Source organism: Salvia hispanica, chromosome 6 (genome assembly GCF_029641045.1).
Source record: "Salvia hispanica isolate PSC_SH4W2 chromosome 6, Shi_PSC_v1, whole genome shotgun sequence".
NCBI classification, from domain to species: Eukaryota; Viridiplantae; Streptophyta; class Magnoliopsida; order Lamiales; family Lamiaceae; genus Salvia; species Salvia hispanica.
The window spans coordinates 26721889-26747190 of NC_142697.1; the positions used below are offsets into that span (position 1 = coordinate 26721889).

At 34.0% G+C, this 25302-nt stretch overlaps 4 protein-coding genes across 5 annotated transcripts; all 4 read right to left on the reverse strand.

The window, feature by feature from the left end:
• Positions 1-709: 709 nt before the first annotated feature.
• LOC125203445 (EPIDERMAL PATTERNING FACTOR-like protein 8) lies at positions 710-1416 on the reverse strand. Its single transcript, XM_048101787.2, has 2 exons — positions 1124-1416; positions 710-1042 (listed from the first exon to the last, which is right to left on the reverse strand). The coding sequence occupies exons 1-2, from the start codon at positions 1218-1220 to the stop codon at positions 813-815; spliced, it is 327 nt and encodes a 108-aa protein (XP_047957744.2). The 5' UTR covers positions 1221-1416; the 3' UTR covers positions 710-812.
• A 3909-nt stretch (positions 1417-5325) lies between these two features.
• Positions 5326-6959, reverse strand: LOC125203697 (uncharacterized). Its single transcript, XM_048102106.2, has 5 exons — positions 6896-6959; positions 6257-6467; positions 5857-5947; positions 5655-5763; positions 5326-5581 (listed from the first exon to the last, which is right to left on the reverse strand). Exons 2-5 carry the CDS (start codon positions 6372-6374, stop codon positions 5522-5524), a joined length of 378 nt encoding a protein of 125 aa, XP_047958063.1. The 5' UTR covers positions 6375-6467; positions 6896-6959; the 3' UTR covers positions 5326-5521.
• A 237-nt stretch (positions 6960-7196) lies between these two features.
• On the reverse strand, positions 7197-9275 carry LOC125203696 (uncharacterized). Of its 2 annotated transcripts, XM_089059947.1 has the most exons (3): positions 8872-9275; positions 8604-8805; positions 7197-7233 (listed from the first exon to the last, which is right to left on the reverse strand). In XM_089059947.1, exons 1-3 carry the CDS (start codon positions 9032-9034, stop codon positions 7212-7214), a joined length of 387 nt encoding a protein of 128 aa, XP_088916073.1. In that variant the 5' UTR covers positions 9035-9275; the 3' UTR covers positions 7197-7211. The 2 variants fall into 2 exon arrangements, with proteins under 2 accessions (XP_088916073.1, XP_047958062.1); XM_048102105.2 differs by lacking the exon at positions 7197-7233 and having other exon boundaries at positions 8404-8805; positions 8872-9270.
• Positions 9276-15234: 5959 nt separating this feature from the next.
• Positions 15235-19124, reverse strand: LOC125203624 (phospholipase D alpha 1). Its single transcript, XM_048102011.2, has 4 exons — positions 19000-19124; positions 18760-18862; positions 15993-17892; positions 15235-15897 (listed from the first exon to the last, which is right to left on the reverse strand). Exons 2-4 carry the CDS (start codon positions 18850-18852, stop codon positions 15464-15466), a joined length of 2427 nt encoding a protein of 808 aa, XP_047957968.1. The 5' UTR covers positions 18853-18862; positions 19000-19124; the 3' UTR covers positions 15235-15463.
• Positions 19125-25302: the final 6178 nt, after the last annotated feature.

Below are 25302 nucleotides of genomic sequence, written 5' to 3' on the forward strand. Positions count from 1 at the left end.
ATAATGTAAAAATATAAAAGTGATTTGGTAAATGGTGAAATGTCCAATCAAATATGCTGAGCCCCCACCTGACCTCAGATATTAAAGAAGAGATCGAAAACAACAACCCAACAACATGATAAATAAATACAGTACATACATAGTTCCGGCATTCTTCCATTATCACAGTCACATATAAAGAAATAAACTGTAGAAACAATCATGACTTTTTAAAAATAATAGTAGTACTACATAATTATTAAACATTTATAATCTTTTTTTCACTTATATGCTTATATTTTTCCTTGAAACAAAATAAAAAATTTATCGAGCAGCCTTTTTGTAGTAATTTTTTTTCACTCAAATCCATGATAGCATGATGTTGTTATATCTTCCATCCATAAATATTTTCTTTTTCTCTATTTACTTATGATGAATTTGCAATGAAAGCGAACATACCTAAATATAGAATTGATAAAGTCCTTTGCATGCAGTCTGTCTCCTTACTCCAATATTCATCTCATGTATACATCTATACATGTATAGTTGTATACAGTATATATACATCAAATAAAGTATATTCATCTAGTTTTATGATCCATGAACAACTTTAAACAAATGAAATTATAAAAATAAATAGTGAAAAAAACAATTAATTAAACATCTCAGGTTAATGATACATATATAACTCCTAAAAAATACACCAAACCAATATTAACTATTGTCGATATAATAATCTAGTTTATAAGTAATTAATTAAATAAAGCGTCTGATACAAAGTTATAAGTACATGATCATCACATGAAAATGTTTGATTAATTGAATTAATGAAGCTAAGGTTGATAAAGCTTATTCCCACACCTGCATTTCCAAGAAAGAAGATAGTAGCTGTCATCTCCCCCTCTGTGATAAGATGCACCATAACTTGCCCTTTGATGAGGTGGAATTACCAAAGTAGCCTCACAGGGCCGGCAGCTCATGCACCGGTTCACGCAGGCCGGCGGCCTCGACCCCAGCACCATCTTCCTCAGCTCCTCCTCCTCTCTTGATGCCCTAGCCCCACCTGATCATCAAGAACAAGATTAATCAGTTAATCTCATGCTAATCCCTCATGCAGTCATGGAGGGCATTTTGGGAAAATCACCTGAGGAAGGGGGGAGAGAGGAGAGGAAGATGATGGATGTGAGGGCAAGAGTGAGGAAGAAGAGGTGGTGGTGGTGGTGGTTTGTGGATGGAGGCATGGTGAGTTTTGTGTAGGGTGGGGAATGGAATTAATGGGGATGTGATATGTATGTGTTGAAGCATTTGAAGACAAAGGTGAGGACTGTGTGGAGAATGAGGGACATGACAGTTTCACAGTGTTGAGAAATCATGGGCCTCTTGCATTCTATTTCAATTCACAGGAAACAATGTTTAATTTGCCTTTCTTCTTTTGGGAAAATGTTGTTTTTGGTCACTTTTGTGGTGCTCATCAATTACTTCAACACATTTTCGTTTTTTTCTCTAAAATATAATGTCTTTTTATAATTGAAGTGAATATTCCTATACATATGGGGTTTTACTATTCACAGTTTGCTAGTAGCTAGTGCTTTTTTTGTGATTTCTGCATCTTACCTACTGTTGGATAATGGATTTGTATTATTGAGTATAGTATTTTGTATTTGATGATTGGTAAATAATTGAATGGGCAAACTAGAAAAAGACATGTACATTTGGTCGATTTCTGATCAATCTCGTAAACTCAATTCTAAACCCTAGTAGACCCCTACAGTAAATTTATGGAACGTCAGTTTCTAAACCCTAGCCCATGCAAATACAGTTATGGAACGTCAATTTTGGAAGTAATGAAACGTGGAAACAATAAACTATGAGTTTTCGAACAAATTTACCTTCGTCCATGTTTGAATCATAAGCTTCGTCCATTGTTGAAGAACCACTTTCTTCCATTGTTTGGCACGAACGACGGCTTTGTTACAGCCGGAATTTAAAACCGAAATTTTAACGACCAAATAACGAAGAAAGATAAAAGAGAAGAAAGATGGAAGAAGGGAAGAAGGACGACAGAGAAGAAAGAATTCTGGGATACTATGAAAAAACCGCTGCAAGATCTTTTGAGGGAGAAAATCATGGACTTACCATAACCAACGATTTTGTCATTCCCTTAAAAGCCCTTCACCGATTTTTTAATGAATAAAATTAATTCAATCAGGCCCTAATCTCGTCCATTAGATCTTGATAATGAATGGTGGAGATTAAGAAGGAAAAAGCATCAAATATAGGAAAAGTATATGAATACACCTCTCTCTCTCTCTATATATATATTTTTATTTTTGCATTGATTTTGGATTTAGGGTATAATTGTGTATGATATGGTGGCCAAAATACAATTTCATATATTCCACACTAAATTTTTTATTTTTCCGAAAAATTTTCCTAAAGAAATTTGTGCTCTAACAATGAATGACAAGTAAAGAACAAGAATTCCGGAGAAGTTGCATAGTAGGGTTGATGGTCCAAAGGTTGAATTTAATGGATTTTCGATCGTCATTTATAAGTCCACAATGAGATTAATCGACATACCAATACTAGTTGGTAGGCTAGCTACGAGCCGGCCCCTGCCCTATAAATTACTTTATCATGTTACCGTGTTGTGTGTCTGAACATATTTATATGTTGATTCCATGCAAATATATGAATCTAACGCAAATAGTTTATAGGCTAGGCCAACTAAAACAGCTAAGACGTAGGAATATTTCTGTGAGAAAAAATATATAGGTCAACAATATAATTAATATTAACTGAAAAAATAAAATAACTTCACTTTTGACTTTTGAGCATATCTCTATGACCATGATTGTTAAATATTTCAAAACTCAGTCACCAACTTCTTGGAAAATTAACAAACTTTATTGGAAATGCTTATAGGTATGGAGATTGCAGCTTTGCTCAAGAATCATGTTCCCCTCCAAATAAACAATTCTACAGTTCATATACTCCATTCCTACCACATAGTCATATTTTTTCATTAAAGTTCGTCCCACAATAAGAGTCACACTTCTTTTTTACCACAAATGGTAAGTAGGTCTCATATTACACTAACTCATTCCACTCGCATTTTATTATAAAATCAGTATAAAAAAGTGGGTCTCATATTGCACTAACTTTTTCAACTTACTATTTTTTATATTTCTTAAATCCGCACCCACAATAAGACTAAGAGTGACTCCTATCGTGGATGGATGGAATATTTTATAGTAGTAACTCATAAAAAAATTAAACTGAATAAAATAATTTGCATGTAGTGTGGATTGAATTGAGATCAAGAACTATCTTGAAATTGTTTATTTTTAGGTTTAGATTATCTCTTTGTTTTGTTTCTAACTCACTTTTGTGTAGAATGATTGGTAGCTGGAAAATGGTAGCATAGGAATGTTGGTAGTGGTGGATGTAACTGCCTGACTGCAAAACTGTTTACAGTTTACCCAACACTACAGTGGTCTAAAATTATTAGTTGTACTATTGATATTTAATAGGAATATATTAGTTGTAATTATATGGATATGTACTATTAAATTTATTTTTATTAAAATTTTTCCCTGAAGTACAAAGTAGGAAAGTTACTATTCAGACTTGAATTGGGGTGGCGACCCCCCATCTGAGAAGGGCAATCTTTGCAATGCATGGTGATGTGAAATTCAACAGTTAAGCAGTAAATTACAGTAAAAGGTGCATCTAATTTACCACTGGAAAATTAGAAAGAAGCAATATCTGCAATAGTAGGTAGCATGGGAGAATCCAGTGGAAAATCCAGTCGTCTCAGTTTCAGTACATATTTTTTTGGAACACTATACGTACACATTTTATTTTTCTAGGATGAACTAATTTTCTATACTCCATTTGTTCTATAAAAATACGTGAACTTTTTACTTTTGTCCATCCCACAAAAATACAGACATTTCTATTTATGGAAAATTGTCCTCAATTCATTATTCTTCATTATTTATTACAACTTAACACTGTGACCACTATTACAATTTAATAAACACTAATAATAATATGAGTTCCACTATCAATTACCACTGCTTTAACTACTCTTCATCTTCTTTTTTTTACTTTACCAATGTATATTAATCAAATGCTCATATTTTTATGGGATGGATTTGTACTGAATCCTAGATATAATTCGTTGAAGAATGTGGCGAAGAGTCTTTAAAATCAAAATGAATTCATTCCTTTCCAGAGAGTGAAATATGAGTGGGTGCGATGCGACATCGCCTTAGACTTTTAGCGACTGAAGGCATGTGTAGACAGCGCTTTTGACGTCATTTATGAGTTTGCTGACGCACGCAGTTTCCGTTTCAGACCAAACTAACGCTTCTTTACCTCTAAAGTTTTATCCACCATATAGTATCTCTTTCTATTGACTCCCATAAAAAGCTATTCAAAAAGAGAGCTATAGATATGATGATTTAAAAAATAAGTGATGATATTTTAAAATTTAGATGTGATGATACTCAGAATAAGTAAGGACACTACTTTCCAATCAAAGCTATAGATATGATGATTTAAAAAATAAGTGATGATATTTTAAAATTTAGATGTGATGATACTCAGAATAAGTAAGGACACTACTTTCCAATCAAAGATGACTCATTTTTTTTAGTTTTGTTTTATCGATGATTCATTGCTAAAAATAAAATCTCTTTATTCTCTACTTTACTCTTCCATCTAACACAAAAAATGAAATTGCATAAACATAAAATCTCATGCTGTCCAGGGAAAAGGTCATCTTCTTTGGGACTGAGAAAGTTTATCTTTTTAAATATCATGATATTTGTCGAAAGTCAAATACTTCCTCTTCACTATATTATTAAAAATGAAACGTTTTTCATTTTGTCCGATGTAAACAAAATTATCTCTATTTTTTTCTCTTTCTTATTTAAATTTCTTTTGATTAACTCACAAAATAAAACAACATAAGATCCATGCTGAACATCGATTGTTTTATATTTAATGGGATTGAGGGGTATGAAAAGATGATTATATATCAATACAAAATTCGGTTATCAGCTCCAGACTAGATGATATTTACAAGGTTTATAAATTTCGGAAAGAAGATTATCAGATAGAGGATGTAATCTTAAACTATTTCTTATTCTTTAATTAAGGAGATTGTTCAAAATATGCAGTATGATATTTAACTACAATATGTGATGCATCAATCATCCATCTTCATATCCTACATCGATTTTTTCACTTCTTATTTGTATAAATTTTTCAATCATTTACCATATTATATCAAATGAAGACTAACATAATGTGGAATTTTGAATAGCTACACGATAGTTATTTCTGCAGAAAAATGTAACAATAGTAAAAGAGGGAGAAAGCTGTTTGAATAGTACCAACAAAAATGACACAACCACCTTACATTATTCCTACATCTTTAATTTTATCTACACCCAAAAAATATATTATGTCCAATATAATAAAGCCATTTTGAAGATGTTGCTGATATACTAATGCTCATCTCCCTGCTTAATTAGATCATGTCATACATTCCTTCATCATCCCACACATTAACCAGAAAATCCACCATTTCCTGCAAAGTTATTCATCCAAACAGTCAGTCACGGCGCCTAACTTGCTTGCACGTACCAACGGAACAGCCTTACCCCAAGCGGAACAGGTCTGGGAAACGGCTCTGGGCTGTTAATCAGCCTATGCATATCATTGCACGTTGTCACGGAGCAAAGATGGAGATTTGTATCCATGCAGATAGATCTTTTCAACAAAAAAAAACACACCATAGCATCAATATATAGCTAGCTTGTATTGCATTCTCTTAGCATACAATGAGGGCTCGTTAGTCGTTACCTTAATTTGAGCACGTTAAACAATTGTGATCGAGTAGCTACCTTTTTATCGGCTACCCATTTCTCTCTACTCTCATTCCAGAGTCTAAGACCTATAATCAAAAACTAAACAAATGAGAGAGAATCCATTTATCATTGGAACATAAAGATGAATGGAACAAATGATGAAAAAAAAATGTTCATCATTTGAAGATAATACATTTCTTCTACCTTCCTTAGTTACATACACCTATGAAACAAAAACAACAAGGGGGATCGAGCATCATAAAACTCAAAAAAATGTTAAAGTGGCGAAACGAGAAAGGAACTGAACTAGAATCATGACTAAACAAAGCAACATAAATTGTTTGAACAATTACAAGAATTGAAGCATAGCTATAAAAGGCCAATGATGAACTGACCGGGATTTACGTATTCAGTTGATTCTTTTGAACATGCAGCAGCTTGATTGGCGTGCTTTGGGGTGGGCGCATCTCTTGATGACATGCGCAGTCCAAAGCACGTCGGGCTAGACCTCATTTCTCGGGTGCTGACTGATCAAAAGCTACTGATATGGTAGCTTTTTGGTGCCTCTCTTTCAACAGCTCATGAAACAACAACCGTTGATCGTTCCTAATTCACAACACAAACCACAACACATCAATCTTGTAGCTACAAAGGAATGGATAATTGATAAATTACATCTAACATTTATCAAGTAGAAAATCTTAGTTCAGAAAAAAATGCTAAACAGTAGCTGATTCATTACTCCTATAATGAATCACAGTTATATAACTTCTCCATGATGGAGAACAATCAATAATATTTTTGTAGTAATATAAAGATATCTAAGCATTGATTGCAAAACATCAACGAAACACACATTAGCTTAATTGCTTAATTGCTAAATTGCAAACACACTATAATCCAAAAAAGCATTGATTGAGAAACACACATTAACAGAAATTGTCAAATAACTACAAAACATCAACGAAATTTGTCAAATTGCCCAAAAAAGAGAACATAAAATAGGGAAATTTAATAAATAAAAGAATGCATACCAAGAATTTTAAAAATCAGGAAAGCTCTCACTGTAAGCGCCGACGACAGGAAGGATTGCTGATTAGCTTCTGCCATTTACCCAAAAAATAGTATTCCATAAAAATTCATGTACATTATATTGGACAACAAATTGAGATATGACAAATTGGAAATGGTAGATAAATTTACATTGAAATGATTCTTCCTGAGATCGATCGCTTCTCAGCGATTGCGCGGGCTTGTGTTTTCTTACTTTTCTTCTTCTCCGACAAAGGAGCAATTTCATGGCTAACCTATTATGTAAGTAGTTGGATGTCTGGTTGTTGCTATTTTTAGCTAACGGTTTTTATAAAAACAACTGCCACAATAAAATATTAGTAGGATATTTACTGTATATAAGTTATGCTATTTCTTCAGTGTAAAGGGATAAGAATTTTGATTATGCGATATTGGTGTATATTTTTTGGATAGATTTTGGTTTGGTGAGCCAATTCAATCTAATCTTTCAAGTTTGGAATGATTGGTTTACAGAATATATTATTTACACAGATAAATAGTTTCATAACAAAATGAGGAATCATTAAATTCGAAATGTAACATATATAGAATATACCTTCTTTTTGTAATCAGTTTATCAAAATTTTCTTGAATTTTCATTAACTATGCAGTGGGCACAGGACTAAAAATTGCCAATTACTACCTTTCTAATGTTTGTGTTTTGTAGATTTATCAGATATTTTATGAAGTACTACTAAGTACTTTGTACAGTAGTTGTTATTTGGCTACTCATTTTAATTAGAAGTTGTTGCGAGATCATTCTATTGAATAAATAAAGTTAAATAGATTGTATGTTTTTTTTTTCAATATATTAGTTTTTTTTTCTTATTATATACGAGCTACTTGCAAATTGTTAATCTGTTGCTTGTCAGTATTTTTTTTGGCTGATCACCCTCTCTCAACTTTGAATACTATCGTAATACTATAATATAAATAATATATAATCAGTCTAGCAATTTTCAACCGTAACCAATTAGTACTACTACTATAATATAATTCGGACAAATACTATCAAACCGTGCATAAATAAACTTATATTGCAAAAAAATGCTAAAAAACAGAGTATTATACATAAAAAAAAATAAAGACACGAAGAACGCAAGATTTTTTGGCCATAAAATTGTTGAGAAAATGATCAAAATTATAATATGAGAATAAGTTAGATACCGAATCTCATAGGCCACAAAATAATAATTTCAGATATTGAGATATGTCAATCCATTTTATTAATCTTATTTTCACAAATATATACTAACTCCCATCATTTTTGTGTCTCAATTGGTCAGATTCAGATTCCACCATGAATCCATGAGACAACAGCTAAACATTAGTAGATTTCTCATTTCTTTCATATTTCCCTTTCCCATATATCCCAACACAACCAAGATTCTGTGTTTAGTTTGTTTCTACTTCATTAGACAAAAACTGGAGTAACTGCAATTTCATATAAAAAATCCAAAATAAAATAAAATTCATAGAAATTTAGGGGTATTCATTGGGCAACAATCCAGACCAGAAAATTTTATACACACTACTCCACTAATTAGTATTAGCATCAGCTAATCAATATTTACAATGATTTATCATGTAATTAAAAAAAAAAAAAAGAAGAGTGATTGATCTTGAATCAATAATTGATAATAGTAAGTATTGAATAGTCAAAAGGAATACCCCATTCTGTTGATACGACCCTTCAAAATCCCCTGGTAGAGCGCAGCATGATTCGGCGGCAATTCATTTCCACACCCATTCTTCTTCTGTATTTCCATTCTCTTCCTCCCTGCTCTTCTGTACAGTTCCCCATTCCCCTCCGGTTCCTTCACATCCTCCGCAAACTTCACCTTCTTTTTCTTCTTCTTCCTCCTGTTGCCACCTGTCACCACACCAAATGCAATTCAACAAACCGATAAACTATGTTTATGTATTAGTAATTAATTACCTGAAGAGAGGCAAGATTTGAGGAGTTTCTTTTGATGGATTTGGGAGATGGGAGGGAAATACTTGTCGCGGAGGAGATCGAAGAGGACGGCGGTGCCGGCGGAGACGGCCATGGCGGTGGCGGTGGCCAAGACTACTCCTTGAGAAGTCAACGTCGGAGACATGGCAACAAATTCTGATCTTTCAATTGCCAAAGATTAAATTACTTATATAAATATTAGTAGGAGTGTAAGAGAAAAAGTTATGGTGGGGTATTTATTTGTGTGTGAATATATTAATGGGATTTTAAAATTGAATGTGGAGTAGTATGAATGTGTTAATTGTAGTTTGTAGAGATTGAATGGGGAGAAGAAGGAAAGTGGGAAGAAAAGAGGTTTATTGAGTTTGGGAAATGTCCAAGTGAACCACACGCCATGACCAAGTCGAAATGTGGTCAACAATGGGAGTATATCACTATCTTTTAATTGCGATGTTTCAATTTTTCTTAATTTTGTAAGTACATGTACAAAATGTCATATTTAATGATGCTCATAATCACGTTGTTTCATACTAATGTTTAGATATGAACAATTTAAACAATTCATAGGAAATACCAGAATTTGGCTGAAATTAAACATTTTAGAAACCAATATCTTTTAATTTAATAAATCAAAGTAATAGGAGTAATTTTCTTTGTTAAGATATTATTCTTGTACTCACGCTAATATTTTTATATGTCAAGATGTTATTACATGCACACTACACAGTGGTTGTGGATATCTCTAGCTAGAAATAATTTTATAAAAACGCACTAAATTAAATGAATATAAAATATTAATACAAGCTATATTATAAAAAATGAATACAAATTCAAACTATTAGTTACTTTATTATTTTATTTTTATAAAAATTTGTACTAAATAAATTGTAGTGTGACATTTTTGGAATCTTATTTTTTAGTCATATTAACAATTAAAACAAGACATTCCATTTCTAAAGATGACAAATTATACATACTACGTTGGACTAGATACAGTCAATGAATCAATATAAGATCCCATTTTTAATTAAATAGGAAAATTTTGTTACATAAGTTGGACTAGATGCAATCAATATGAAAAAAAATCAATTCATTTCTAAATATGGAAAATCTTTACATACGTTGGACTAGGTGCACTCAATTTGTAAGATATTCACATAATAGTGAAGTATTAATTGATATAGTAAGCGGAGGCCAATTTCGTTACAAATTTTGCAAAATTGGGATTTTATTCAAATAAAGTTTTGGGAGGAAATGAAATGCATGTGCGATTCATTAAAATCATGTGAGTTGTCCCATCTTTGTCATGGTAATCAAGACAATCAACATGTTGGGATAGAGCTTATAGAAAATTAGGAGTATAATGTTTGACTAAAATGAAATCGGGAGAAAATTACCAACAATGTTAAGTTTTGTATATTTGAAAAACAAGAATTGAATCAAAATCAAGGCTAAGTTCATGTCTTTTAAACTAAACCAATTATTTTTATTTTCTTATTACATCATTTACGAAACATTAACTGAAATACAAGAGTGCATACCAGCTTTAATTTATATATATATATATATATATATATATATATATATATATATATATATATATATATATATATATATATAATTTATAAAATTAAAAATAATAATAATTTTTACTTCATCGATCCCTGAAAATTTGTCCTTTATTTCTATTTTCGTCCATCTCACAAAGTTTGTAATTTATAAAACATTAATAGACCTCACATTTCACTAACTCATTCTCATTTATATTTTATTATAAAAAAATAGCACTCCCTCTGTCCCATAGTAGACATCACACTTGAGAGATGATACGAGGTTTTAGGAGATGTTATTTTGCGTGTTAAGTGGTAAGAGAAAATATAATTTATTGACGTGAGAGGGAACTTTTTCTAAAAGAGAAAATGTGACATCTTTGGTGAGACAGACTAAAAAAGAAAGTGTGACATCTACTATGAGATGCAGGGAGTATATAAAAGTAGACTAAGTTCTACTAATTGCTATGCCTACACTCATTCTACAACGCTGACTGCTATGCCTACACTCTCCCTAATCCTTGTGTAGTTACTTATCGCCCCTAAAACAAAAAAAAAATCTTGAAAAGGTTATTATACAAAAGTATGTTAATTAATCATAGAAATCGTTGGCCAAAAAGTTTGGTAATCATGGACTTCATGTGTGAGCTCATATTTATCTTTACTTCCTTCTCATTTTATGCTGTCCTAAATGTGTGTAATGCGTGTGTAAGAGAAAGAGAGATATGCTTTATTTTGGACCTACCTTTTTATGTGTCATGTTGTAAGCCATGGGTGTGAGTTGTGTGAATCTTGGGGGTCTCCAAATACTAAGTTTGAAGTAGTAGTAGAAGATGGTAGCTGTCATCCTCAAATCATTTAATTTGAACACCAATGTTGTCTGAACTGTCAAATGATTCAACTACTGAATTTTGTCAAGAGTTGGAAACGAAATAGTAGTACCACTTGTACACTCCAACCACTTTACCCTATTCTTCAAGATATAGTACATGAATTATTGCACCACAAAACTAAACAATCTTAGAAAATAACTGAGCTAATGAAGCAATAGAACTAGTATTAAATATCAAAGTTTACAAGTTTAAAATAATCAAGTATACACACTTTTTTTTTTATCAAAATGGAGTATCTTATATATACAACAATTGATTATAAATTATAAACTCAAAGCATGATTTTGAATAATACGGAGTAATATATTTCGCTTTCATTCCAAACATTAAGATTTCTCTTTGGTACTATTAATTATTTAATTTCACTTTAAAAAGTAATTACTCTAAAAATATATAAGTTGCAAAACCAGTCGATTGTATTTGAGGCATGAGGCATCCATTTATAAAAATTCAAAACCTGTTAATCCACTGAAATTGTATATAGAAAATATCAATCTACTAACGAAGTTGAATTTCTTTTTTTCTTGACTCATTTCTGTTCGACCTGGAATTTGTTAGTTGTTACGTACGTAAATTAAGGGGCATTCGGTATTCTTAAAGTAGGATAGAATTAATTGCGTTTGACATATAAGAATGAATGGATAATAATATATCTTAATTAGTGCTCGTTTAAACGGTTAAACCTAATCATGTAATTTGGGATATTATTTTGTACACTCCCTTCCTTCTATTCCCATTTTCCCATGTTGGGATGTCAATAAAATGGTCTATTATTGCTCATACTTTACCCACTTTTCTCTCTATCTTCTTTATTTTTCCTACTTGTTCTCTTCTATCTTATTTTATCAATTTTCTCATTAAAACCCGTCCCTTCCACAATTGAGACTATTTTTTGTGGACTGAGGGAGTATATTATAGGATCGTTTCGATTTGCTAGATTGTATCTCAGAACTAAATATGTAGAGTGTTTGATTTTTCAGATTGAATCCCACAATTCAAACATAAATGGATAATCATACTATATAATTAGTCACAACCCCATCCAACTAATATAATCTTACTTCTAATTAATCCTAAATTATATATAATTCTAGGAAAATGAACAACACGATATATGCGGTTAGAGCACTCCTAATGGTCCGGCTAAAAACTCCCTTATTTCTCCCTAGCTCCTGCCACATCAGCGCCACATCAGCACCAAAATTTATCCCCAGTTTTTAGCCAACTTCTCCAATGGTTTCTCCCTTATTTCTCCCTAACTCAACATTTCATTTTTACATCATTACTAATTTAATTGTTTTATTTTTGTATATAATAAAGCTAGCTAATTTATAAGACAAGACAAATAATAGTAATAAAGTTCGTTGTATTAAACACGAGTAAAAAATTACAACGACGAAAATTAAAAAAAAAAATAGTACAGGAACGGAAAAAAAATTCAAAGTAAAAAAATTCAAGGGCGGTGGGCGCGGTTTCTATTTGCCCACAATTCTTCGATCATATCGTGTTGTAGTGCTCGATGGGCCTCCTTTTGGTGTATGTCCATGAACGCCTTGAACCGTTCATGTTCGTTGTACGGTACACCCCGGCGGGCGGACTCGGACTCGGTTGAGACACCGTGACTCGATGATGCAACACTGGTGTCGTTGGTGACGTTGAGGACGCCTTCGTGTTCATCCTCGATGATCATGTTATGCATGATGATGCACGCATACATGATGTCGGCAATATCCCCCTGGTAGTAAAAGCGCGTCGGGCCCTTTACCAGTGCAAATCGTGCTTGGAGCACCCCAAACGCCCTCTCCACATCCTTGCGCGCAGACTCTTGCGCTCGGGCAAAATACTTTCTACTATCTCCGATTGGGCATCTGATCGTTTTCAAAAACACGGGCCATTGCGGATAGATGCCGTCAGCCAGGTAGTACCCCATGTTATGCACATTGCCATTGGCCGTGAATTCGATGGAGGGGCCTAACCCGTTGATCCACTCGTTGAAAAGGGGCGACGAATTGAGAACATTTAGGTCGTTGTTCGACCCGACTATACCAAAATAAGCATGCCAAATCCAAAGCCGTTGGTCGGCAACGGCTTCAAGAATGATGGTGGGATGCGTACCTTTGTAGCCGGTAGTGAACTGGCCTCGCCACGCGGTTGGGCAGTTCTTCCACTGCCAGTGCATACAGTCGATGCTGCCGAGCATCCCCGGAAAGCCGTGGGTCCTCCAGTGCCAATCCAGCAGAAACTGGCAGTCAGCTGCGTCTGGCGAGCGAAGGTAGTCCCCCCAAATATCTCTCGCACGCCCTGACAAAAATTCTTCAGGCACTCGTTGCCAGTCGTCTCGCCGCATTGCAGATACTCATCGAACATGTCGGCGGACCCTCCATATGCCAATTGTCGGATGGCAACAGTGCATTTCTGCAGGGGGGATAGACCGAGCTTCCCTGTGGCGTCTCGCTGGAGCTGGAACTCGGGGTAACGCGCGGACAACGCATTAACAATGCGCAGGAAGAGGGAGTGGCGCATTCTGAATCGGCGACGAAATACATCTGCCGGATAACGTGGTTCCTCAGCAAAATAATCGGCGAACAGCCGATCGTGCCCACCAGCGTGGTCGCGGTGGATGTATCGGCGCCGCCTGCGGATTGGCCGTTGGGGTGGCTGCTGCATTCGAGCAAACTCGCTTTGTATGAAACTGGAGATATAGTTGTTGACTGGGTTGTTGGCGAAACCCGCGACATCCCATCCGGTGGGAGCGGGAGGTACCTCCTCTTCGGAAGAAGAATGAGATATCTCCTCGTCGGACCGAGAATGAGAAGATGATTCAGAATTCATTAAATATAGATGGAGAGAGAGAAAAGGGATGAGGATGAGGAGAGAATGAAGAGAGAAAAGGGATGAGGATGAGGAGAGAATGAAGAGAGAAAAGGGATGAGGATGAGGAGAGAATGAAGAGAAGGTGTGTATTTATAGGGGGGGAAATTAAAAAAAAAAAAAAAACTATTTTTATCGCCGGATTATCGCCCACAGTGGTCGGCGATAATGCGGCGATAATCCGGCGAATTTTCGGGAGTTGGCGTTAATTCGGGAGAATTAACGCCGAATTATCGCCGAATTCTCCCCAACGCCCGGCGATAATCCGGCGATAATCAGCGATTTTTCGCCGGATTTAACGCCGACCCATTGGGAGTGCTCTTAGTTCTACTTCACGAGCATAGTCATCATCCTCTTAAATAAAGGAAAGAAAACAATTAGAATCTATGGAAATAAAATGAGCAAATTTTAGCCTTGCAATTTCGCCATTTTGGGAAACCTTGCCTGCCTAATTACATTAATATTATATTTTCTAGCCTGTTTTTCTTCTTTTTGTTAGGTTTAGGTTAACCAAAATCCCTAACTTTCCACTTGATCCCTAATTTAATAGGATCATTAACTACATAATAAAGTTATTGGGTACATTTTAAGTTTGTTTGGAGTTTTTTTTTAGTGATTCAAATCGTCGACCTATTGATGGAGTTGGCAATGCCTATTACGAAAAGACAAAGTCATTGAAAGCAAGAAATGGAGTTGGAGGAGTCGTACTGTGATGAAAAAGATGTGGTGACAGGTGTATAATCAGACCAAATGACAAGGTTATACATAATGAGAATAAACAATTAACTACACATTGGATTCAACTATTTATTTGAATAGGGTTATGGTGATGGCCATCCATACCTTCACTAATTAATGGCTGTGTGAATTTGAGAGGTACCCTTCAATCAATTCAACCATTTTCATCCTCCCAACTTGCTTTCTGTCTCAATTTGGCCATCAATTTTGGCTTTTTATTTATCATGGATTATATGATATATCCAAACACAAGTGGAATCAAAACATAAGTTAAGAATTTAAGATGTACTACATGTCATCAAAATGAACTCACTTTTCAGATAAACTATGGAATTCCAATACAACTGAAATAAGCAACATTTTAAGCAAACAGTGAGCAATCAAAAAGTCAGCAGTAAAATCTAAATTCAACACCAGCAACATCAACTGAGTATGCACAACAACTCTGCAGATCATAACAGGCAAACATCTTATTACGCGGGAAATTTAACTGAGACGGGATTCAGACAGCACGGGACGTCCTTAGGTGGTGAGGATGGGAGGGAGGTAGTCAGATTTAGTGCCAAGAACGCGAGCTTTGGTGTCCGGGAAGAACTCCGCTCCTGGAAGTTCAGTTATCTCACCTTCACTCGCAATCCCAACAGGGTAACGGAGCAAGTGACCTGGCAGGTCCCGTTCTAGCTCTTCGCTGGAGTAGAGATCCCAGTACTTGTCGGCCATGTCATTCACCTTCGTTGCACATTCCTCACTCTCAGGGTGGAGGAAAGCTTCATCGATCATGCCAAGATGTTCGTACCATAGCGCCATCCTGAAACCGTGGATCTGTCCCCTTGCTGGCTGTCTGTTTGCGAGATGATACGGTTGATAGGCTCCCATGGCTATCTCGGAATCCCTTGCACCATCCATTGATCTTTGGTTGATATTTGCTGATCCAACTATGATATACTCATCATCAACTGCAACACAACAGACCAAAATTCAGATCATATCGTGATTCAAATGGAACACTTGTTATCGGAATAATATACAAACATGAAGAAAGGAAAGTTACCTATCATCATCTTGGCATGAACGTAGATCATAAAACGCCGAGCCTCCTGCGCTTTCAGATAGTCTGAGTCGGGTTCGGGTTGTTCAGATGGTTCATATTCTCCACTCTTCTTCACTTCTCTATTACCAAGGCAGAAGAATGTTAAGTAATTTCTGGGATCCTCTTCTACACCGTTAGCTTTAAGGGCCTGAATGATATCTTTGTACATCATCTCCATCGTCCTCCGCTGCCAGTCTAATATAGCCTGTACTGAAGCACTCTCCGGAATCCCCTCGGGCCACATAGGAACCACAATGTACACGGTGAACCTTTCTCCAGCTTCGATCTTGCTGACAATCTTCAATGACAGTTCCTTCGGGATGAGATGTAGAGCTCCAATGTCTTCGACTTTAATATCATTGCAGTCCCAGCCAAAACAGCCTCCCAAGAAATACTGATTCTCTATGTAAATAAAATTTTTGGCCCGGCGTATAGCATGGATATACGCATCTTGAATGCTTCGGTCAATGACATTATCCTTCCCACTAACAAGACCTGCTTGGGCAGCCTCATCAGGCTGATCGGGGAAACCAAAGGCTGCCCCACCATCAATCGATCTGAATAGCTGCACGTTCCATGTGTCGTGGTCGTCGGGGAACGTGACTGGAGAAGGAGGAATAATGATATCAGAGAGCTCTCTCAAGTCAACCAATACATTCTTACCACCTTGCTTCTTCCACCTCTGCTCAAAATTATACAGAACATCCCAAGCAATAGGCCCTTCCAGTCGGGAATGAATGTCATGCCACGGCTCTCGGGGTCCACCTTTGGTGATTGCAGCTCCAGTATAGTTAGGCTGATGGAAATCATCGTGATGTGCCGTATCCAAAGTTCTGAAAAGTGTATGGAAGGGAGTATCGTATCTCCCGTCACAAAGATCAATGCCTCCGACAAAACTCACAACTCTCTTCTTATCCGGTTCTCCATTTGGCAAATCACTGTCTACCACCACGATCTTTTGATGATGAGTAAACATGGTGGAAATTTGCAAATCCTGAACGAAGCTTCCGCCATCATCAGGATTGCGGGGACACAGCTTGCAGTGCACATCCGTACCCTGGAAGTACTGTTCAGTTTCTTCATCATGGGTAGCCATCAAACCATCTTTCTTCAGTAAACTCACTGAGGTTCTGTCATCCCAGACTAGCATAAGAACCCGAACACCCTCACTTGCTTTCTGCTTAAGGAGCTCGCCAAGAGTAGTATCTCCACCTGGCTTTGGTCTTCGTGAGTCCCTTATCAACGTGATCTCGGTGTAAACAGACCAACCAGTGATGTAAATAAAGTGCTTTGCATTCGTGATTGCATCAAACACGTCCTCCCAACATCTCTGGGGCTCATAGTTCTGCCCTCCAGATAATGGGATCTCTGGAATAAATCCATCCGGCACATGAGCATCCTGGTACAGAGAAACCCGGCATCCTCTTCTTTGGGGAAAGAAGGTATAAGGAACCCCAGGATACTTGGCACTTTTAATTCCACGAGCCCAGTTGCGATCTCTGTTAATGTCAAAAAACTGCAACTTAACATGGATCTTAGATTCTTCATTAATAGGATTCTTGTCTTCATCAAGTATCTCAACCCACTTATCTACTTCATCCCCCTCCAGTAATTCCTCGACCGGCACATAAGCTCTTCCAATCAAAGTGGCACCAATGGGATTATCATCTTTGACTGTGAATATGACATTTGAGGCCATATGTGCACAGTAAATGTGAAAAGACTCATTCCACTGAGGATTGGTGGGGTTCTCTTCAATCGTTTTCGTTCTCCCAACTCTGGACTTTTCCAAATCAATAGATGCATAGATTTTGGGAGTTCCTTCGCCGAACCCAACTTTCTCCTGGAAATTCTCCACAAACTGCACAAATGTTCCACATATGAGAAAACAGAAGACAACTAATATACAGTTAAAAGTAGGGACGCAACTCGGTTCAAGATTTCCATAGCAAGAATTCACAAAGGAAAACTGGAAAGCATATAAGAATATGCACGACAAGATGCTACTTTGTAAACTCTGCATTGATTGCCACAGTTATGCCTAAGTACTTATACATACTACTGTTCAACGTTCCAATACAAATCCCTTCGTCTTACCAATTTATCACTGAAGTTTCCCAAACACCAATTACTACTACAAAGTAACTTTCAAAACGAGCACAGACACCAGTCATTACATGTATAGCATCTCAGAAAAATCTAGAAAGATGGACAGTAAGCGATTGATGTTCCGACTAAAGGTACACACGGTGAAGAAAGTAATCACATCATTAGCAGCAAGTGATAAACTCACGGATGGTGAATACAACACCAACCAACAGAAACACCACTTAAAAGATCACAGACACAGAAATTTCATGTTACAAACAGATCAATTAAGGAACGGTTGGAGCAATTGAATAACTATGAATTGAAATCAAACAAGACAAAACAAAATCCAACAGCTCTCAAACAGAGAGAATAACAACTCAACCTTTACATCAAGCAAAAAAGATAAATCATGGGATATTTTTGCTATACACAAAAAGCCCTCTAATATCTACCGATCAGCACAAATATCACTCCACAAAAAACAAGCACAATCTAGTCGTCTATTTACACTAACAGGAAAGCAAGTCAAAATCGCAACACAACAAGATCTGGCAATTAATCATAGATAAAAAGTAAATAAAAAAGTAGAGATTCAGAACAAAATCAATTTAACGTAGACATCGCATCAGAATCAAACCTTGCTGAAGATATTCCCACCGCCTCCAACTTTCAGCGTGTCCACTTCATAGATCTTGACATGGAGGGTTCCATGAAGTAAGAGCTGCGCCATTGATTCTCACCTGTCACCACATCAGATAAAGATCACATTTTAACAACTCCACAGTTAACCGAATCAAGTTTAATCCAACTTTAATCATCACAAACACATGAAATTTTAATAAACAAATTGAGGATCAGAGAGATCAGAAGAGCTTACAAAGTAAGGAAAACAGAGTGGGAATTTGATGGGATCTTCTCAGTGTCAAGATTGGTAAATGGAAGAGGAGAGAGAGAGTGAGAAAGAAGAGCGAGAAACTCGCATTTATGTAATGAGAGGCGACGCGGTGTGGTGATTAAATAAATGAAAATACTGATATTTGCAGATAAATGCCATTATCCATATCATAAGTTTTTCAAAAATAATTATTAATGTTCGTTTATTAAAATAACTTAGCAATTAAATTAATTACATTTTATTATCGTTATTCATATAAATAATTAATATTAGCCATATCATAAGTTTCCATTTCCCAATTAACTCATTTGACTTAGGAAAAAAGGACAAGATCCCACGACGTTTCCGGCAGTATATTTGACTCTAATGTATTTATTTAATTTGTTTATATTTAGATTATGCAAGATAGAGAGGAATTAAATATTAGGATTAGCTTTGAGCTAATTATAATTAACTTCAACTAATACTTTTCCATCCCAATATCCCATCTTTCCTGTTAAAATGTCTAGAGTGAATTACATTTTTAGGTCCTATACTTACAGCGACGAATATTTGCAATCCCTATACTTGCAAAATATCATTTACAGTCTCTATACTATACCAATTGCTCGTTTTAGGTGCTTTTTCACTTTTTGACCAAATTTTCGTACAAAAATGCCCCCAAAAGACTAAAGAGCATTTTTATACACACACTCTCCAAAAGTAGATACTACTTATTGGATATTTATGTTAGTTTGAGTACTTTAACTATGATTTATATTTTATTCGAATTATTTTTGTTTAGATTGTTATAGGATAAAAAATATGCATAATTTTAATCTTGAATTTTAACTTAATAAAAATCGCTTTACTATAAAGAACATATTCTATTTCCTCAAACTAAAATGAATCAATTAAAATGATAGATTTTATAGGGGGGGTGTTTAACATTTGAAAAAGTCTTTAGAAAATTTTAAAATATCGTGGCTTTTAAGCACAAATAATTTAATATTTTAATATTTCAAAATATATTGCAATAGTTGTAATTAAAAATAATATTATATTGCTATTATTTCATTTTTATTGTCAACTAGGTTACTTCTTCCTGAAGAAGTCGCAAACCATTTTTAATCTCTAACTCTCTCAGATTCAACCTTTCTCATTCATTCAACAATATGACCATTTACTATTCTGGAGCAGAATTTTCGTAAGAGCTAAATATAATTTGTAAAAATTTAGAAAATTTTTGAAGAAGAAAAACTATAAAAAAAAATTGGGTAGGGTAAAAACTAAAAAGCCACACCCTTCATTTTTACTAGTACCGCCCCTGTGGGTTGTGCACAATGACACTATAACCAATCCAAACAAAATTATTCGAATAAAACACAAATCATAGTTAAAGTACCCAAGCTAACATAAATATAAAAATAAGTAGTATTACCTACTTTTGGAGAATGTGTGTATAAAAATGCCTTTTAGGCTTTTGAGGGCGTTTTTGTCAGAAAATGTGGTCAGCATGTGAAAAAGCACCTGAAACGAGCAATTGGTATAGTATGAGAACCACAAATGATATTTTGCAAGTATAGGGACCGCAAATGTTCATCGCTGAAAGTATAGACCCTAAAAATGTAATTCACTCAAATGTCTATATCATAAAAATTCTTGTAGTTTATTAGTCTGGCCATGTCTAATTTATGCCTGATTTTCAATTTGTTTTGGTTCAATCTTAGATGTTTGAAACCAACTTTTCAATAAAATTTGCAATACGTAGAGTTGGTTTAATTTTGGATTAGTAGGATAAAGAATCGAAGAAAAACAAAAACAGCGAGTCCTATCTTTTAATAAATGTAATAGAAGTACATGGTAGTATTATAACAAAAATATACTATTTGTATTTATATTGATTGCTAATTAACCTGCAAATATTCATAGTTGATTGAATGCGCGGACCTCTCACTTTCGAAAATATAATTAAACTTCTACTACGTGTTTATTCAGTGTGTAACGACTTATTGATCCAAGTTGCTACGTGTCTTTTTCTATTACTCCTGGTATTCTGATAATTTAGATAGTGGACTAATCGAATTAGCTAGTGGACTATTCTGATAATTTAGATAGTGGACTATTCTGATAATTTATTCAGCTAGTGAGTGTAGGAAAGTTATTCGAATTAGCAAGCCATATTCTGATGAATCCTTATTCAAATTGCAGATTAATTGTTTGTGGACTAATCGGAGCAAAAATTCAAACGCATAAATAAGATTTTCTAAAAATACAAATAGACGTTTGACTTTACTTAACATAAAAAAAATAAAAAATAGTTGAAGCAAGTCATGTATATTTTTCAATATTAGTATTTATTTTCAACTTTCCTCTAATAAAATCTTTAATTCGGAATTCTCTCTATCATCACGTAATTCTAGAGAGATTATATTCTAAAAACGCTTCAAAAAATTTATAAGGGCATCCGCATCGCGTTTCGATGCGGTCCCTATCTCGTCTCGACGAGACGAGACCGCATCGAGACGACGATGCGGCATGCATCTTGTCCCGAAGAGACAAGCCGTCTCGTCGCGTGTCGCGTCCCGAAGAGGACGGCCTCGACCTGGCGAGACACGCGCCTTGGTGACGTGTCGTGCTCCGGTTCGTGCATGACGCCCACTCGCTGGCCCGCGAGTGGGCGTCGTTTATATCCGTTTAAAATGTTTTTTTTTTGTTTTTTTTTAAATCAGGAAAATTCAAAAATAAAATAAATTAAAATATTATAATTTTTAATTTTTGTATTTTTTTCAATATTGTAATAAAAATCATAAATTAAAAAATTAAAATTAAAAATACTCCATATGATTTCAATTATGTATTTTTCGTATTTTCGGATGTTGTAATTTTTGTTGGTTTTAATGATTTAATGAATTATTAGTATTAATTTAATATTTCAATGAAATATTAATTGAATTTGTTGGAAATAAAAATAAAAAATGAAATTGAATGAATAGTTAAGGGATGAGATGGTTAAGAGATGGAGGGATGCAGGTGTTGTCTCTTAGTTAAGAGATGATGTGAAAAGTACAGTGGGGCCCATGAATAGTGAAGAGATGAGACGGATAAGAGACATGGATGCGGATGGCCTAAATTGTTAATACTACCTCTGTCTAAAAAATGTCTTATTTCAGTATTTTTATCTATCGATCAATAAGAGTTTCATTTACTTTTTAATTTTATTATTCTTAGTAATGTATCTCATATTTCACTAATTTTGTTCATTCAGATTTCTGATAGTAATAGATAAAAGTAGATCCACCTTCCACTTACTTTTTTCTACTTATTTTTCAGTATATATTCTTCGTCTTAACTAAGTTGAGTCCAAATTTTTAGGCACGTAGATTAAAATATTGTGTTGAAAAATAGCAAAAAAGAACTAAGTAGGGAAAATTAAAATAAAGTAAAGTGGATAATAGAATAAAGTAAGATTGATTGAATGTCTTATTTTTTTTTCAAAAAATGAAATGACTCAACCTAATTGAGATATTTCAAAAAGGAATATGACTCAATTTAGTTGGACGGAGAAGTACTACTCCCTCCGTCCCGGCTAAGATGACACATTGCTTAGCCAGCACGAGATTTTATGAGTTATTGGTTAAAGTGTTTAATTGAAGAGAGAATGTGGGTGTAAGTATTAAAGTAGAGAGATAAAGAAAGAGTGATATTTTAATAGGAGTGAGAAAAAGTAGTTGAGTGTATTAATTGAAGAGAGAGCAAAAAAAAAAAGAAATATGTCATCTTAGTTGGGACAAACTAAAAAGGAAAACGTGTTATATTAAACGGGACGGGGGGAGTATATCTTAATAATTTGGTGTTGTAATCATGGATTTTTATAATAAAAATTTAGTAAAATATCACTTGAATCATGGGAAAATCTTTTCAATCAAAAACCGGATTACGTGTAAGGAAGAAAAAGTGAGTTGCCGACAGACTTAATGACGTTGCAATTGGGGGATCCAAGATCCAATCCATTGACTAACCAAGTAGCTGCACGTGTTAAAGTTAGAAAATACAGTAAGTACATTAAATCATTATAACCAAATCATTCTCTTTTAATCTTTAAATATTCATATTTCCATTTAAAAAAAGGAAAAATCATTCCTTTCAATCATATATGGAAAATCCAACAACGAAAGAATTTGCAACGAAAATAAAGATTAAATGAAACACATGTTTTAGAAATTATTTCGATACATTTATTCGAGGGATCTTTTCAACTACGCACTATATTATTTTGTCTTATAATATATAGCTACTATCACATGAAATCTGTGCTCTATAAATTTAAGTTACGGTGGGAATAAAGTTTTTTGGATCGATAACTTTCTTATTCTTTTTTTTTTCTTTCTTATTATTTAATCAATGAATTTTTTCAGTTCTGTAATAAACACTACATTTAATTTTACTATTAATCACTAGACCAACCTTTAACTTTCTCCAGTTAAGGAATCACTCCAGTTTTAGAGCTTAATGCATAGAAAAAATTTGTCTGAATTTGAATTTTGAAACATTATCAAAGGCATAAATTTTTACCGCATTAACCAAGCAAAGTTTGGGCTTGGGCCCAATCAATTGTTAATATCTAAACTGTTAATTGTTACTTTTTCCATATTTAATTATTGGGTATTGTTTCCTCCTTGAATATTTCTTACAAAAAATATACAAATTTCCCCCTTTTTCGATTATATTGGGCCTGCATACAACTAAACTTTCTGAATTTATTTTCTCATGAAGAATATAAATATTATTTTCCAAAATTTTGATATCCACTATAAAATATCATGAAGAGTGGTTTACTAAAATAATGTAAGACTTTTTTTAATAGTTGTAGCAACGCATGTTTTATTTTAAAATATTAAGAATTAGGGGTCGCAAGAGTTATTTATGATAAATCATAAATTTATTCATAGATGAAAGAATAAATTGCAAAACAGCGATCAATTTTTGCATGATTGTATGGTGATTTTCATTGAGAATTATATGCCTTTACGAGTTTTCGATGACAATGTTGTTAGTCACTTTGAAGAAATGATGACTCCTTCGAATAATATATCAAATATAATGTACTTTTCTTTTTTCACTATGAAATATAACTCGCACTTAAATTGAAAATGTTGAAAACGTTATTGGCTTAGCAAGACATTTGAGGCTAATCGGGGTCGAAGTTAAGGTCAAAAGATATCATATGCTAACTTTTATTAACTCTGAATTTATAATCTTTAGAAATGAAAAAGTTAAGAATGTAAAAGATACGAAATTACATGTTCACTCCTTTTTATAATCTTTTGTAATAATTCAATCAATTTGTGTCAACATAGAAAATTTGGCGAATGCTTCCTGTTAATGGACAAAGTCAGGTCTCTAGCTAGCCTGCCAACTCATTATTCGAATACAATTTTAGCTAATAATCAATCACTTTATTTTACTCACAATTTGTTTATATTCGAAAATATACCTTAAGCGAATATTAAATTTAGTGGACCTAATCTTCAAACCGACTAAAAATAAAAATTATATTATGCAGAGTACAAAAATTTATGAAGCAACAATCAAATCAATTCTCTCATTTTTAGTCGTTCTCATTTAGATTTACTTATACATTCACCGAAATCACTTCTTAAATCTTAATGATAAATATTTAGCCAAAATTTTAATAAATCCAAATTTGATTTTATCACATTTTTTTCGCATATACTTGTATATATGAATCTCTATCAAATATAGAAATATTTTTCTACACCCAAATTTCATTTCATTTCAATTCATATTAAAATTAAATCGATTTTATCACCAATCTATTAATAGAGATGTGGATGTTAGTTGACGATAAATGATATTGAACGAGTTGGTAGTATTTGACATTTGCAACGCTTTGTGGTACCAACTCTATTAAAATTAATTAATTGCAACTTTTGCGTAAGTACGTTATGTCACGATGATTAATGTATTTACATAAAAATTAGAAGTACGTAGTCACATATCTTTTAATAACAATAATGGATTGCGGCAAGTCACAAATCATAATCTAATGAATATTAGTATCAATATAGCTATCGCAATATCCACGTGAAAATGATATAATAACTAACCTACCCGTTTTATGTGTTTTCTGATTTTTGTTCGTTGATTTTTATAAATATATATATATATATATATATATAATATAATTAGGAGTTATGAATTTTAAAAAACGATTGAATAAAATTAATTGAATACCAAATGAATCTCTAATGGCCCTAATATTTGTTTCCACACTTATGATTC

Coding starts and splice junctions, on each gene's coding strand:
- LOC125203445 (XM_048101787.2), bottom strand. CDS start 1,220: ATGCCTCCATCCACAAACCACCACCACCACCACCTCTTCTTCCTCACT. Junction 1,043..1,123: donor CTCTCTCCCCCCTTCCTCAG/GTGATTTTCCCA, acceptor CTTGATGATCAG/GTGGGGCTAGGGCATCAAGA.
- LOC125203697 (XM_048102106.2), bottom strand. CDS start 6,374: ATGAGGTCTAGCCCGACGTGCTTTGGACTGCGCATGTCATCAAGAGAT. Junction 5,948..6,256: donor AACTGAATACGTAAATCCCG/GTCAGTTCATCA, acceptor TTTTGATTATAG/GTCTTAGACTCTGGAATGAG. Junction 5,582..5,654: donor CCAGACCTGTTCCGCTTGGG/GTAAGGCTGTTC, acceptor ATAACTTTGCAG/GAAATGGTGGATTTTCTGGT.
- LOC125203696 (XM_089059947.1), bottom strand. CDS start 9,034: ATGTCTCCGACGTTGACTTCTCAAGGAGTAGTCTTGGCCACCGCCACC. Junction 8,806..8,871: donor CAAATCTTGCCTCTCTTCAG/GTAATTAATTAC, acceptor GTGTGGTGACAG/GTGGCAACAGGAGGAAGAAG. Junction 7,234..8,603: donor GGTCGTATCAACAGAATGGG/GTATTCCTTTTG, acceptor TTATTGTGGCAG/TTGTTTTTATAAAAACCGTT.
- LOC125203624 (XM_048102011.2), bottom strand. CDS start 18,852: ATGGCGCAGCTCTTACTTCATGGAACCCTCCATGTCAAGATCTATGAA. Junction 17,893..18,759: donor GTGGGAATATCTTCAGCAAG/GTTTGATTCTGA, acceptor ACATTTGTGCAG/TTTGTGGAGAATTTCCAGGA. Junction 15,898..15,992: donor TCATGCCAAGATGATGATAG/GTAACTTTCCTT, acceptor GTTGTGTTGCAG/TTGATGATGAGTATATCATA.